This window comes from Pygocentrus nattereri, chromosome 22 (genome assembly GCF_015220715.1).
Source record: "Pygocentrus nattereri isolate fPygNat1 chromosome 22, fPygNat1.pri, whole genome shotgun sequence".
Lineage (NCBI taxonomy): Eukaryota > Metazoa > Chordata > Actinopteri > Characiformes > Serrasalmidae > Pygocentrus > Pygocentrus nattereri.
In genome coordinates, this window is record NC_051232.1 from 13,032,137 (window position 1) to 13,047,364 (window position 15,228).

A 15,228-nucleotide genomic window follows, 5' to 3' on the forward strand; every position below is an offset into this window, starting at 1 on the left:
GGATCTAACACTCTCCACCTTCACACCCTGTGCCCAGCATCTTTCCTCCACCCACCGTTAAGAACTATTACAGTGTTGTTCAAAGAAATTAACTGAAATGACACATAAGATTGGCAAGAATTTGCACAAGTCTTTTCTGGATTACCAGATGAGCATCCAGATGAATTGTTGGAACATTCACACCTTCATTGTGTAACATTTGGTCTGTTCTTCCTGTAGGTAAAGTTGCCATTGTTTTTGTTTCTTACACACAACAAATGATTCTCATGTGTCTTGTGTTTCATTATTCATTTACTTCATTCATTTACTACATTATTCATTTACTTAAATGCTTCGTTGAATTTGAGGGTCTTTGTCTTTATGGATTTTTTCATTTACAGCCTTGACCCAAAACGGTAGTCTGGTAGTCTGAAAAATAAAATGTTATATATGTTAGTCAAGGTAATAGCCATAATTACGTTTCAATGTATTGTGAAAGGCAGTAACACTTTCAGGTAACAATGAAAATGAGAATAGTGCCCTTAGTAATGATATTCTCACTCCAACAGTAATATGACAGACAGAGAAGAATGGCATAATAGTAGAGCTCAGGCATACCTAGTAAATCTTTATTAAATGCCTTGGGTACCTTGTTATATTTATGCCTCTTATGCAGCATTTAAGACAATGTCTTCTTCCAGGCGATTTGTTATTGTGCCTTGCATCAGACTAAAGAAGGGTAAGCCAAATTCCTGTCAGGCAAGTTTGTTTTTGTGGCCTCAGAGGCACATATTTTTATGCCTCTGAGGCTGTTAATAAGACAAGATGCAAGGCACAATAACTGATAAACAGCCTGGAAGAACACTTTATCTTGCCTCCCTCAGAGGCATAAACATTCGTTCTAGTTTCTAAGGCATAATACTAATACTAGGAAGGCTAACAGGAAACTACCTCATGCTTCTAATTTATGAAAGTATGTGCTATAACATAAGAAGCTTACAAAGATCTCTTGTTCTGTTAACAGCCACAGAAACTGGGAAAGACATTTACACCTCTAAGGCAGCACATTAAGACATATATATATATATATATATATATATATATATATATATATATATATATAGCATATCTTGTTCTGTTAGCAGCTGTAAAATCTAGTAAAGACATTTATTCCTCCAAGGCAGTGAATAAAAAAATATATAAGTAGCTTGCAAGTATGTCTTTCTCTTTTAACAGTCTTAGAAACTGGTAAAGACGTATATTCTTCTAAGGCAACATATAGGACAAAGTCTCCTTCCAGGATGTTTATCAGACTGAAAAAGGGTAAACCACATTCCTGTCAGGCTAGCTTGTGCTTGTGGCCTCAAACGTTGTTTGTCTCTTAGGCTGTTAACAAGACAAGACCTACCTGCAGGCTACTTATGTAGTAGCGCTTAAGATCAATATCAGATGAGCTGGACTCCTCTCAGGCTACTTAGTGTTAACAGTCTGAGAGGTCTACAAGTCTATTCAAGCTGCTAACACTACCAAGCCTGACAGGAATCTCACTCACCCTTCTTCAGTCTGAAACTAAGTGCAATGACATAAGTAGCTTGCAATAATGTCTTGCTTTGTTGAAAGGCTAAGATGCATCGATATTTTATCTGCCGCTAAGGCCTTGAACACTGTCTAGCCAGACAAGCAAGTCTTATACAATAACCTGACAAACCGCCTAAAAGCAGGCCATGTACTGTCAACAGCCTTAAAGGCTCTGATGCACTTTCTTGCCTCTGAGGCTGGTAATGCACTAACCTTACATTTCTGTGTGATGCCTCTCTTCATGGGCCCACTGGATAATAAACTACCTCAAAAAAGAAATCACCTTATAACATCTTGTAAAAATAACACCCACAGTTATAAATGTAATGTTACAGACTGGCCTGATAAACATTGTGGGAGAAGAGGCTAATAGGCGTTTTATTTACCAGTCTGTCAGGAGTTGAGGATGTTCTTTGAGAGTCTATACAGCACATTGCTAATGAGCCATTCAGTATTGTCTGAAGTGGGGACAAAGTTTGAGTATAAATCTTAATGACTGCTAAAAACACTGGTTTCATCATTCTCCAGTTTACATAAACCTTCGTGCATGCATCATCTAGCTAACATCTAACAAACACATGCTTTCCTGCAAGCTAGTCTGAGAGGCAGCACTTGCACTAGTCTACAAAGCTTCTAATACTGCTACAAAACCTGATCAGAACTTATATTTAAAAGGAAGAATAAAAACAGTCAAATGATTAGCTTCCATATTTAGTGGTTTCATAGAGAATCTAGCTAAAGGCAAACTTATATGAAGCTAACAAATTAGGACTGTTACTAAACTATCAGTACTAAGAAATACACTGTTTTTCGTCAGCAGTTAACTAACTAACAGCATTTCTCTACTTTGAGAATCTCCATGATAACTGTTTTTTTTTTGGTAGAATAAACTTAGGGAATGTACTGCATATGTGCAGGTTTGTTTGTAGAGGTTTGTTTGTTTGTAACAAATGTCAGGACATTATCAGGAAATTACCTGTTCTGTGGTGCTCCAACACATGATCCTGTAAAAGCGGTAGAAGCACCAGCTGCAGATGAGGCCAACAAAACAGAGACTTGTTTGAAAAGAAGTCTTCGAACTCCTGCCAAGTTCCTTGATGTGATTTGATTGGCTGTGTTCCTAGGGGAGGAGGGATAGCTGCTCCGTATGACTTGATTGGCTGTATTACTGGGGGAGGGATTACAGCTTCTTGCGATTTGATTGGGTGTGTTCCAGCACGGGGGCTGCAGCCTAGAAGGCACAACAGCCTGTGAGACATTGTTTGGGGCTTAAATTAGTGGTTTAATGCCCCCAGGCTTCTCTGAGGATACCTGTTACTGTGAATAGAAATGGAGAGTATAATCCTTTATACTGTAGAGTATATACACTACATCAGTTATTAGTTCAGCAGGAACCAGGTCAGACCCAGCTATTGAGCAATTAATGTTGAATTGATCATTAATTAATGAGCAGTTATTCTAAGAAATCTAAGAAAAGATAGTTATTGTTTAGTTAATAGTAAACTACCATAATCATTAGTTCATTATTACATACTGAGTAATTAACTAGTAATCCTTGGTAGTTAAGAATAGCTACTTAAGCATCATTGCAGCCCTACTTACTTATTCCTGCTTAGTTGCTGATTAGTTACTTATTAACTATGAAACAGGATTGTAAAGTGTTACCAAAGTTACACTTACAACTAAATATATAAGAACTGAATGAATGGTATGGACTTTAATTGAACCATTTACATATGCAGCAAGACAGTGTTCACACTAAATATATTTCAAATAATCAAAATATCAAATTACAACTGCATTTTCAGTGTATCAATACGAACAGCACTTGCCTTTGCCATGTTAAACATTTATTTGCTACTACATAAATTTAGATACTGGAATAAAAAAAATCATTTCCAAAGGTATTTCAAATGGTTCAGTGCATTAGAGAAGTACAAACAAATTTACAAAAAACTTGGGACTCTGTGCAGAATATGAAAAATTTAATGTACTGATTTGCAAATCATGTAAACCACTGTGTTTCATCACCTCTTCTTGCAGGCAGTTCAGTTTAGCACCCATTGAATGCTGTTGTAATACATGCAGAATGTGGTTTGACATTGTCTTGCTGAAATAATCAGGGCCTTTCCCTGAAAAATATGTCGTCTGGATGGCCACGTGTGTTGTCAAATGTGTATATATCATTCAGTATTAATGGTGCCTTCACAGAGATCACGTGCAATGCCCCCCTGTACCATCATGAATTCTGACTTTTAAACAGTGCAGTGATAACAAGCTGAGTGGTCTTTAGCCTAGAGCACACATTTATCAATTTCAACATTTAATATGGTGCCTTTGTACTTTTTTAAATGAAATAGTATAAATGATTTGCATTTTGCACAGCAAACATGTTTGGAAATGGGATTACACAGCAATGAATAATATTATAAAGCAATGAAATAAATTTTAATTCATAAAATTTATTCAAACCCAATCCATCAAGAAGAGAGTCTACTAGCGCTTCTGGCCTTGCTGGTTTATCTGCTTCAGTGGGGTTTAAGGAGGCTGAAGTCCAGTGTAGATATCTGAACCCATCTACCCCTGTCCAACTTTCTTTCCTGTGTGCGTACGCTGATGTTTTTGTAGACTGCGATGCTCAGTGAAAGATTTGCCACATTCAGAACAGCAATACGGTTTCTCTCCTGTGTGAATGCGCTGGTGAGCATGGAGCTGAGTCCGTGTAGTAAAGCATTTTTCACACTCTGAGCACTGATACGGTTTCACTCCTGTATGAATGCGCTGGTGTGTCTGTAGAGACACTTTTTGATTAAAACACTTCCCACACTCTGAGCACTGAAAAGGTTTCTCTCCTGTGTGAATGCGCTGGTGGTTCTGGAGAGAACCCTTTTGATTAAAACTCATCCCACACTCAGAGCACTGAAAAGGTTTCTCTCCTGTGTGAATGCGCTGATGTGATTTGAGATAACTTTTGTGAGAAAAACTCATCCCACACTCTGAGCACTGAAAAGGTTTCTCTCCTGTGTGAATGCGCTGATGTGATTTGAGATTACTTTTGAGAGAAAAACTCATCCCACACTCAGAACAGTGATACGGTTTCTCTCCTGTGTGAATGCGTTGGTGTATCTGAAGGCTTGAACGCACCCTAAAGCTCTTTCCACACTCAGAACAGTGATACGGTTTCTCTCCTGTGTGAATGCGCTGGTGTATCTGAAGGGAGGAACGCACAGTAAAGCTCTTTTCACACTCAGAACAGGGATACGGTTTCTCTCCTGTGTGAATGCGCTGGTGTAACTGAAGGGAAGAACGCACAGTAAAGCTCTTTTCACACTCAGAACAGGGATACGGTTTCTCTCCTGTGTGAATGTGCTTGTGGGTCTGTAGAGAGCTATTATGATTAAAACTCATCCCACACTCAGAGCACTGATAAGGTTTCTCTCCTGTGTGAATGCGCTGATGTGATTTGAGATTACTTTTGAGAGAAAAACTCATCCCACACTCAGAGCAGTGGAATGGTTTCTCTCCTGTGTGAACGCGCTGGTGAAGCTGAAGGCTTGAACGCACCCTAAAGCTCTTTCCACACTCAGAACATTGATACGGTTTCTCTCCTGTGTGAATGCGCTGGTGTAACTGAAGGGAAGAACGCACAGTAAAGCTCTTTTCACACTCAGAACAGGGATACGGTTTCTCTCCTGTGTGAATGTGCTTGTGGGTCTGTAGAGAGCTATTATGATTAAAACTCATCCCACACTCAGAGCACTGATATGGTTTGCCCCCTGTGTGAATGCGCTGGTGTATCTGAAGGGAAGCACGCACAGTAAAGCTCTTTCCACACTCAGAACAGGGATACGGTTTCTCTCCTGTGTGAATGCGCTGGTGTATCTGAAGGGAAGAACGCACAGTAAAGCTCTTTTCACACTCAGAACAGGGATACGGTTTCTCTCCTGTGTGAATGTGCTTGTGGGTCTGTAGAGAGATTTTATGATTAAAACTCATCCCACACTCAGAGCACTGATAAGGTTTGTCCCCTGTGTGAATGCGCTGGTGTATCTGAAGGGAAGAACGCACACTAAAGCTCTTTCCACACTCTGAGCACTGATACGGTTTGTCCCCTGTGTGAATGCGCTGGTGTATCTGAAGGGAAGAACGCACACTAAAGCTCTTTCCACACTCAGAACAGTGATACGGTTTCTCTCCTGTGTGAATGCGCTGGTGTTTCTGAAGGGAAGAACGCAGAGTAAAGCTCTTTCCACATTCAGAGCAGTGGTGATTCCTCTCTTTGCTGGTATTTTTCTGCATTTCTCTGTGAGGTGTGTTAGTCTGGAGAGTATCAGGTTATACGCTCTGGGTAGCAGAGCTTCTTCTTGTTGCTGGTCCCCTCCTAAGTCTCTCTGGATTTCAGAAGTGTTCCTCTAGCAGGTCCATACGTGTTTATGAAGGTTCACACTAGAAACAGGAGACGACTTGAAAAAGGATGTTATTCTTCCTGCAGGAGAAAAAGAAAATATATGTACTTAAAATTCAATTTCAAACACAAGAAACTTTGTTGTGCATAAAAATTTTGTGTGTTAGGGTTCGTTTTTTTTATTTCTTTATTTATTTATCATATTTTTATTAAACCAGCCATTAGGGGTGTACTTTGTGTACTTCTGGTGCCGGTTCCAAGCCCGGATAAATGGTGAGGGTTGCGTCAGGAAGGGCATCTGGCATAAAATTGCCGGATCGGTCGAGGCCCGGGTTAACAATGACCGCCTCCGGTGCTGTTGACCAGCAGGGTGCCAGTGGAAATTGGACTACTGTAGGTCAAAGACCATCAAAGAGGAGAGGAGGAAGGCGGGTTATAAGGCAGCGAGAGAGAAGGAAAGGCAGGAGTGTGGAGATTAGAGTAGGGACTTTGAACATAGGGACAATAACTGGTAAAGACAGATAGCTTGCAGACATGATGGAGAGAAGGAAGATAGATATTCTGTGTGTTCAGGAGACCAGATGGAAAGGAAGCAAGGCCATGAACATTGGAAGTGGATTCAAACAGTTCTATCATGGTGTAGAGAGGAAGAGAAATGGAGTAGGGATAATCCTAAAGGAACAGCTTGGGAAAAGTGTTCTGGATGTAAAGAAAGTGTCGGACAGGTTCATGAGCCTGAAGTTGGAGGTTGATGCTGTAATTTTGAATGTGGTCAGTTCATATGCACAACAGGTTGGTTGTCAGTTAGAGGAGAAAGAGGAATTTTGGAGTAAGATGGATGAAGTGGTAGATGGTGTCCCTAGAGAGGAGAGAATGGTGATTGGTGTAGACTTCAATGGACATGTTGGTGAAGGAAACAGAGGGGACAAAGAGGTGCTGGGTATGTATGGTGTGAAAGACAGAAATGCGGAAGGTCAGATGGTTGTAGATTTTGCAAAGAAAATGGAAATGGCTGTGGTGAACACGTATTTTCAGAAGAGGGAAGAACACAGGGTGACATACAAGAGTGGAGGGAGGTGCACACAGATGGATTATATCCTTAGCAGGAGATGCCACCTAAAGGAGATTGGAGATTGTAAAGTGGTGCCAGGGGAAAGTGCTGGCTGTAGAATGAGATTAGAAACAAAGAAGAGGAAGAGAGTGAAGACGGAGCCAAAGATTAGATGGTGGAAGCTGAAGGAGGAGGATGGTTGCAGGCAGTTCAGGGAAAAATTGCAACAGGCCCTTGGGGGCAGTGAGGAGCTACCTGAGGACTGGGGAAATACAGCTAAGGTGGTGAGAGAAACTGGCAAGAATGTGTTGGGTGTTTCGTCTGGTCAGAGGAAAGAAGACAAGGAAAGTTGGTGGTGGAATGAGGAAGTCCAGGAGAGTATTCAGAAGAAGGCAGCTAAGAAAAAGTGGGATAACCAGAGATGAAGGAAGTGGGCAGGAGTACTGTGAGGCTAGTCGCATAGCAAAAAGAATGGTGACAAAGGCAAAGGCTCAGGCCTATGATGAGCTGTATGAGAGGCTGGACAGTAAAGAAGGAGTAAAGGATTTGTATCGTTTGGCTAAACAGAGAGATAGAGCTGGAAAGGATGTACAGCAGGTTAGGCTGATAAAGGATAGAGAGGAAAATGTACTAGTGAGTGAACAGAGAGTGTTGAGTAGTTGGAAGGAGTATTTTGAAGAACTAATGAATGAGGAAAACGAGAGAGAGAGGAGGACAACTGGAGGAGAGATAGTGGATCAGGAAGTGCAGAGAATTAGTAAGGTGGAAGTGAGGGCAACTTTAAAAAGGATGAAGAATGGATAGGCAGTTGGTCCAGATGACGTACCTGTCAGTGGACTATTTAACCAGGTTGTTTAACAAAATCCTGGAGAGTGAGAGGATGCCTGATGAGTCGAGAAGCAGTGTACTGGTCCCCATTTTTAAGAACAAGGGTGATGTGCAGAGCTGCAGTAACTACAGAGGTATAAAGTTGATGAGCCACACCATGAAGGTATGGGAAAGAGTTGTTGAAGCAAGGCTCAGGCGAGAGGTTCAGATCAGTGAGCAGCAGTTTGGTTTCATGCCCAGAAAGAGTACCACAGATGCAATTTTTGCATTGAGAGTGTTGGTAGAGAAGTACAGAGAAGGTCAGAAGGAGCTATATTGTGTCTTTGTGGATCTAGAGAAGGCATATGATAGGGTGCCAAGAGAGGAACTGTGGTACTGTATGAGGAAGTCAGGTGTAGCTGAAAAGTATGTTAGGGTGGTGCAGGACATGTATGAGGATAGTGAGACGCTGGTGAGGTGTGCAGTTGGAGTGACAATTGGTTTCAAGGTGAAGGTGGGTTACATCAGGGATCAGCTTTGAGCCCCTTCTTGTTTGCAATGGTGATGGACAGGTTGACAGATGAGGTCAGGCAGGAGGCTCCATGGACCATGATGTTTGCAGATGACATTGTAATCTGTGGTGAGAGGAGAGAGCAGGTGGAAGAGAATCTGGAGAGGTGGAGGTTTGCACTGGAGAGGAGAGAAATGAAGGTCAGTAGAGACAAGACAGAATACATGTGTGTGAATGAGAGGGAGGCAGGTGGAAAGGTGAAGATGCAAGGAGTAGAGGTCGTAAAGGTGGATGACTTCAAATATCTTGGGTCTACCATCCAGAGCAAAGGACAGTGTAGAAAAGAGGTGAAGAAGAGGGTGCAGGCAGGCTGGAGTGGGTGGAGACGGGTGTCAGGGCTGATGTGTGACAGAAGGATAGCAGCAAGAGTGAAAGGGAAGGTTTACAAGACAGTAGTGTGTCCTGCTATGATGTATGGTCTGGAGACTGTGGCTCTGTCTAAAAGATAGGAGGCTGAGCGGGAGGTGGCGGAGATGAAGATGCTGAGATTTTCATTGGGAGTGACAAGGATGGACAAGAATAGAAATGAGCAGATCAGAGGGACAGTGAAGGTGGAGCAGTTTGGAGATAAAGCCAGAGAGGCCAGGTTGAGATGGTTTGGACATGTGTTGAGGAGGAATAGTGGATATATTTATTTTCCTTTAGCTAAATACTTATTTACAGTCTGAGTGCTCGTCTGGTCTGTCTAGCATGTTACGTGATATACATGTTTGACTCACCAAGACTAATTCCTTGTATATGTGACACACTTGTTGAAATAGTGATTCTGATGTGTAGAAATTTTTAATCAGAAAAAGATCAACACAAATGCAAATCTTACTGGATTAAAACATTTGCAGTAGAACTAAGTAACCAGTGTTTTCATAAACAGCTGTACACAACAGACCACTGCCCTCCTATCACCATATCATATCTACCCCCCATCACAGACTATTCACACTCATGCTGTGAGATCAATGACTTGAGGACAGTTTCCACCACCAGCCATCAAGCTCCTGAAAAGCTTCTTTTCTCAGCCTCTTAAAAGCCCCCAAATCACCCACCATAGACAGTTACTGCCTTTCATAAGTCACTTCATCTTACTCTAAAACCAGCTCTTGTTTTTCCACATGCTGCACATTTTATATTCATTTTGGATTATATCTGTGTCTCTGTTCATATTCTGGCATTGTTTATAGCTGCCCATGTAATATAGCTTGACACAGTGGTGTGTAAGATGTTTGACATGTACATAAATGAATGCAAGTCATTTTTCCTGCGCTGTAACCTCCTCATTCTCACTAACACACAAAAGAACAGAAGCACCACACAGGATACACCTCTGAGTTTGAGAACAGCATTATTAATCTCCATAAATTACATTGCTGACCACAGTTAATATGCTAATACATGCTTTCAGAATATATAGTGTTAATTTTAAATGAAGAATAAACAAAACCTTCAAACTCAAAAAAATATCAATTAACCTCAAATCACAAGTAGAGAGAGTGAGATCAATTACTTCAGGACTGTTTCTACTACCAGGCCACCAAACGTCTAAAGAGATTCTTTTCACACCCTCTTAAAAGCCCCCAAATCACCCACCACACACAACTACTTCATCGGAATGAGTTCTACTGCAGACAAAAGCCAGTCTTCATTCACTCTCTGCCAGTTCCTCCACTCTCCTCCCCCACCCTGGCTTTCTCATCTTAGCATCAAATTACAAGCACAAGAGCAAACAGTACCAGTTTGGACAAAAGCTCCTTCAGGGTTGAGGGATATTTTTAAATCCTACTTTCAAAGAGTGAACATCTCTATAAGAAGCTAAATTAAAAGCACAATGTAAACCATTTGAAAAAAGTGTTGAAAAGGTCTTTACCTTCAGTAGTGCAGCTCCTGTCTCTCTGCCCAACAACACTGGCCTGGACTGCTGATCAGAGGAAGTACAACAGCACCGGTGAGGGGCTTCACGCTGGAACCACATGATCATAGCAGCTCTTGAGAGTGTTATTTATACCCCACCCACATTCTGAAAACCCCCACCTCCTGTGCTAGGATTGGCTAATAGAGGAAAAGTGGTCCATATCACTGTTGCAGGAACAGAATACATGAGAACATGTGACACAGAAAAACACCTCTATTTCACTATTTGACTGTATATAAAGTCTCTAATTACAAAAACTAACCAGCTTCATATTCTAGGAATGTTCCTTATCAGCATTTAGAGCTGTTTTGAACATTTACAACACGTGCTTGTGATTTGATGTTAGTTGATATTTTTGTTGAGTTTGAAGGTTTTGTTGATTCTTAATTTAAAATTCACACTATACATCCTGAAAGCATGTATTAGTGTATTAACTCAAATCAAATCTATTTGTAAATTGCTTTTTACAACAGATGTCACAAAACAGCTTCACAGAATTCCAGAAAAGACAAAGTTTTAACAAGAATGTAAAAAATGTAAATACCCCCTAGCGGGCAAGCCAGGGGCAACAGTGGCAAGGAAAAACTCCCTCGGAACTGATGAAGAAACCTTGGGAGGAACCAGGCTCACCAGGGGGGACCCATCCTCCTCTGGTCAAACTACCTACAAGTGATTATGCTACTAATATTATTCACAGTAGTATTGATAGTAGGAATAGCTAGGAGTCTATGAGAACATCAGTGTAGGGTGGGCAGCGAGTCCAAGGCAGGTGGTGATAGCTGTGGCATGGGCAGCTGGTCTGAAGTGGGTAGTGGGAGGTTCAGATTCAGATTCCTTTATTGATCCCAGGGGGAAATTGCAGTTGTTACAGTTGCAGCCATTTATGTAAAAATAAACACTTTACTAAGAATTTAAAACAATATATAGAATTTACAGTATGTATAATTTAAAACAATATATAGAATTTACAGTATGTATGTGCACCAGATTTAAGTACTCTACACACACAATTGTTGTTATTGCACATATGAACAGTTTTGTGAATCACACACTGAGGGAGGAGTTATGGAGTTTGATGGCCATTGGTAAGAATGACTTCCTGTGGCGTTCTGTGGTGCATTTTGGTACGATGAGTCTTGAGCTGAATGAGTTCTTGTGTCTCATCACCGTATCGTAGAGTGGGTGGGAGCCATTGTTCATAATGGCCCGCAGCTTAGACAGCGTCCTCCTCTCCGACACTGCCGTCAGCGAGTCCAGCTCCACACCCACAACATCACCGGCCTTGCGGATCAATTTGTTGAGTCTGTTGGCATCTGCCACCCTCAGCCTGCTTCCCCAGCATGCAACAGCATAGAGGATAGCACTCGCCACCACAGACTCATAGAAGATCCTGAGCATAGTCCGGCAGATGTTGAAGGACCTCAGGCGCCTCAGAAAATGGAGACGGCTTTGGCCCTTCCTGTAGAGGGCGTCAGTGTTCTTAGCCCAGTCCAGTTTATTGTGAATATACACACCCAGATATTTGTGTCCACACTGACCCCGCTGATGGACACAGGGGTCACTGGTGCCTTGTCCCTCCTCAGGTCCACCACCAGTTCCTTTGTCTTTGTCACATTGAGCTGCAGGTGGTTCCGCTCGCACCATGCGACAAAGTCCTTCACCGTTGCCCTGTACTCATCCTCTTCACCCTTGCTGATATATCCAACTATTGCAGAGTCATCAGAAAACTTCTGAAGGTGGCAAGTCTCTGTGTAGTATCTGAAGTCCGTGGTGTAGAGGGGTGAAGACGAAGGGAGAGAGAGGACAGTACCTTGTGGAACTCCAGTGTTGCTGACCACTCTGTCCGACACACAGTGCTGCAGGCGTACATACTGTGGTCTGCTGGTCAGATAGTCAACAATCCAGAGAGGTCAAAAAACATGGAGAAGTCAAAAAACATGACCCTCACAGAGCTGGCTGGCTTATCCAGGTGAGCATAAACTCTGTTGAGCAGGTAGATGATGGCGTCTTCAACTCCCAGGCGGGGCTGATAGGCAAACTGGAGGGGATCTAGAAAAGGCTGGACTATGGGTCGGAGCTGATCCAAGACGAGACTCTCCATGGTCTTCATGACATGAGACGTCAGTGCCACTGGCCTGTAGTCCTTGGCGTCACTGGGTCGTGGCGTCTTTGGGACAGGAACAATGCAGGATGTGTTCCACATCATGGGGACCCTCTGGAAACTCAGGCTCAAGTTGAAGACACGTTGAAGTACTCCACAAAGTTGGGTAGCACAGGCTTTAAGCACCCTGGGTGGAACCCCATCAGGGCCTGCAGCCTTGTTTGTGTGGAGTCTCTTCAGTTGTCTTCTCACCTGGTCAGCAGTGAGACACACTGTAGAGGAGGTGGGTGGGGGAGGGATGGAGGTGTGAGATGGGCTATCACACGAGGGGGGCAGGCTATCAGGAGGGGGATGGGGGATGAGTGGTATGGTCTGCTGAGGACTGGCAGCAGAGGAGTCAGGCTGGGGGGGTGACAGAGCCTGCCGTGTCAAATCTGTTAAAGAACAGATTTAGCATATTGGCCCTGTCCACACTGACCTCTTCTCCTCTGTTGTTGTTGGACCTGAAGCTGGTGATGGTCCTCATCCCATTCCAGACCTCCCTCATGTTGTTCTGCTGGAGTTTCCACTCCAGCTTCCTCCTGTACTTGTTCTTCGCCTCCTTAATAGCTGTCCTCAGTTCCCTCTGGATCGTTCTCACCTCCTCCCTATCTCCAGCTCTGAAGGCCCTCTTCTTCCTGTTGAGGAGAGCCTTAATGTCCTTCGTTACCCACGGCTTGTTGTTTGGGTAACATTTAACAGTCCTGGTTGGGACAGTGGAGTCCACACAGAAGTTAATGTAGTCCGTGATGCATTCTGTGAGCCCGTCGATGTCCTCTCCGTGCGGCTCACAGAGTGCAGACCAATCAGTAGCCTCGAAGCAATCCTGCAGTGCCTCGTAAGTCTAGACTAGGGCTCGACAGTTAGCCGTCCTTCAGTGTCCGGCCGGACATGTGGGCGAGGTGTATACTCGGGGAAAAAAAGTAGTAGTCGTGATGGCTCAAAATGGGAAATAAGGTCTTGTAAGTACTCAGGAGCGAGCCCATGTACACTGTAGAAAATCAAACTTAAGAAATAGTTGTTCATACTTGGAATCGTAAGTTGGGGACTTAATTCAAGGAGGCGAATGTTCATCTAACTCAAAATATATAGTTATGCTCAATTTTTGTGACAAAATAAGCAAAACAAAAAAAAAAAAAAAAAGACAAATTAATTCAGTGAGTTTGTTTCTGAAGATTCAACTGCGCACGCTCTGTGTCTGCACTGCACATGCTTTGCAAGAGGTTCGGCCAAGAAGGACGGAGGTGGTTTCTTTGCCCAGTTTGAAATTTTGGCCTCAGCTCAAGACTCAAGTAAGTAGCTAACTGGTTTATACATGTTTGTGTGATGGGTAGAAATTGCCAAATTGTGACCCGCGGGCTACCTTATTCGATTGGTATTCGGTAGCCAACCCAAAGAATTACCTAAATAAGGCACGCAGAGACGTTAAGAGGCTGGTATATTAACAGGTTTATTAAGGATAGAAGATTTGACAGATGCACACATCATAGCGATATCAGACCCACTTCTAAAATCACATCACCCTAGCACAATCTGGGACTCGATGGAACTACAAATGGTAGAATAACCACGCAGAAAAAATAACCACAATACCAGCCTGAGTTCAACGCCCAATACTAAATTACACACTGCAATAAAATTAATTCAGTAGACGACGGAAAAAAAAAAAAAACAAAAAAAAAAAAACACATACTTCCAATCACCCACACTAATCAAATCGAAATAAACCAAACGTGACACTGCAACCTTAAATATAGGTGGCACAGAAACCCGGCTTAAATGGGCTGAATATCCTCTACCTTTCAGCGTGCTCTTCCTAACCATCCTTCCTAATATAAAAAGGCACCAGATTAACCAGAAGTAGAATATATTAAGGGCTGCCCTGGGTCAAAAAGCCTCCCAATAATATACTAAAATATTCTTTTATTAACTATTTAAAATGATGTAATGCAGAGATATAAAAAAAAGGGGGAAGAAAAAAAAAAGTGGCTATTGTTGCTGGCCGTACAGACCGGTTAACTGTAGCAGGTGGGATGCACAGCGCAACTTCACTTTGTAGTACTTCCAGATATCCCCAGGGGCTCACACAATATCTGCCACGCCACACTGCTGATTCAGAAAGCCCCCCACTCTCCCTTTAAAATAAAGAAACAAATCATCGTTAATACCCTAAACTGGGACCTCTTGTGGTTACTATTAATAAAAACCACCAATACCTGACAATACTATAACAGTAATACATACCATAACTGCCGGCATTTACAGAGCATTTAAACGGAAAACCAACCGTACCTGTGTAAATGTGGGCTTCTCGCACACACACGGCGCCAGCAGGCTGGGTCACGTTCCTATGGTCTTCCCCAAAAGTTTAAAATGCAAGTTAACAACATACAGCTTCGGATCTTCCCGACGCCGAGCTCAGATTTGCCTCCACGAGATCAAACGATGCTTCGTTCTCCCTGCGCGAGACTATATAGCGGATGAAGCCGCGATCAATCAAAACGCGAGTGTCAAAATAAAAGCCCCCTCTTGCCGGTACAGAGCCACTAGCGGACAAGGACGCTATAAAAGTCGCTACAATTAAACGACCATTTTCAACCTAATGGTCTCACCTTTTGCCCTATGCTTCTACCCATCACATTTGATGAATAAGTGAGAGGGAAAATGCCATTAACTTCATGGAGCTAAGTTAATGGTTCTGTCAAGGCTTAGTTTAGCTATCCTAGCTAGCAAGCTACGTTACGCTAGCTAGTTTGGCTAACTTTGCTTTTCACTGTTTGTTGTGGCTTAT

At 42.6% G+C, this 15,228-nt stretch overlaps 1 protein-coding gene and 1 long non-coding RNA gene across 2 annotated transcripts; both read right to left on the reverse strand.

Moving 5' to 3' along the window:
• Positions 1-300: 300 nt before the first annotated feature.
• On the reverse strand, positions 301-2,626 carry LOC108410675. Its single transcript, XR_001856502.1, has 4 exons — positions 2,534-2,626; positions 1,944-2,015; positions 1,771-1,819; positions 301-408 (listed from the first exon to the last, which is right to left on the reverse strand). It is a non-coding gene; the product is annotated as an uncharacterized LOC108410675 (long non-coding RNA).
• Positions 2,627-3,525: 899 nt separating this feature from the next.
• On the reverse strand, positions 3,526-10,356 carry LOC108410677 (zinc finger protein 160-like). The gene is made up of 2 exons (XM_017681878.2): positions 10,253-10,356; positions 3,526-6,043 (listed from the first exon to the last, which is right to left on the reverse strand). Exon 2 carries the CDS (start codon positions 5,854-5,856, stop codon positions 4,135-4,137), a length of 1,722 nt encoding a protein of 573 aa, XP_017537367.1. The 5' UTR covers positions 5,857-6,043; positions 10,253-10,356; the 3' UTR covers positions 3,526-4,134.
• Positions 10,357-15,228: the final 4,872 nt, after the last annotated feature.

Excerpts from the sequence above, each read along its gene's own strand:
- LOC108410677 (XM_017681878.2), bottom strand. The coding sequence starts at position 5,856 with ATGCAGAAAAATACCAGCAAAGAGAGGAATCACCACTGCTCTGAATGT.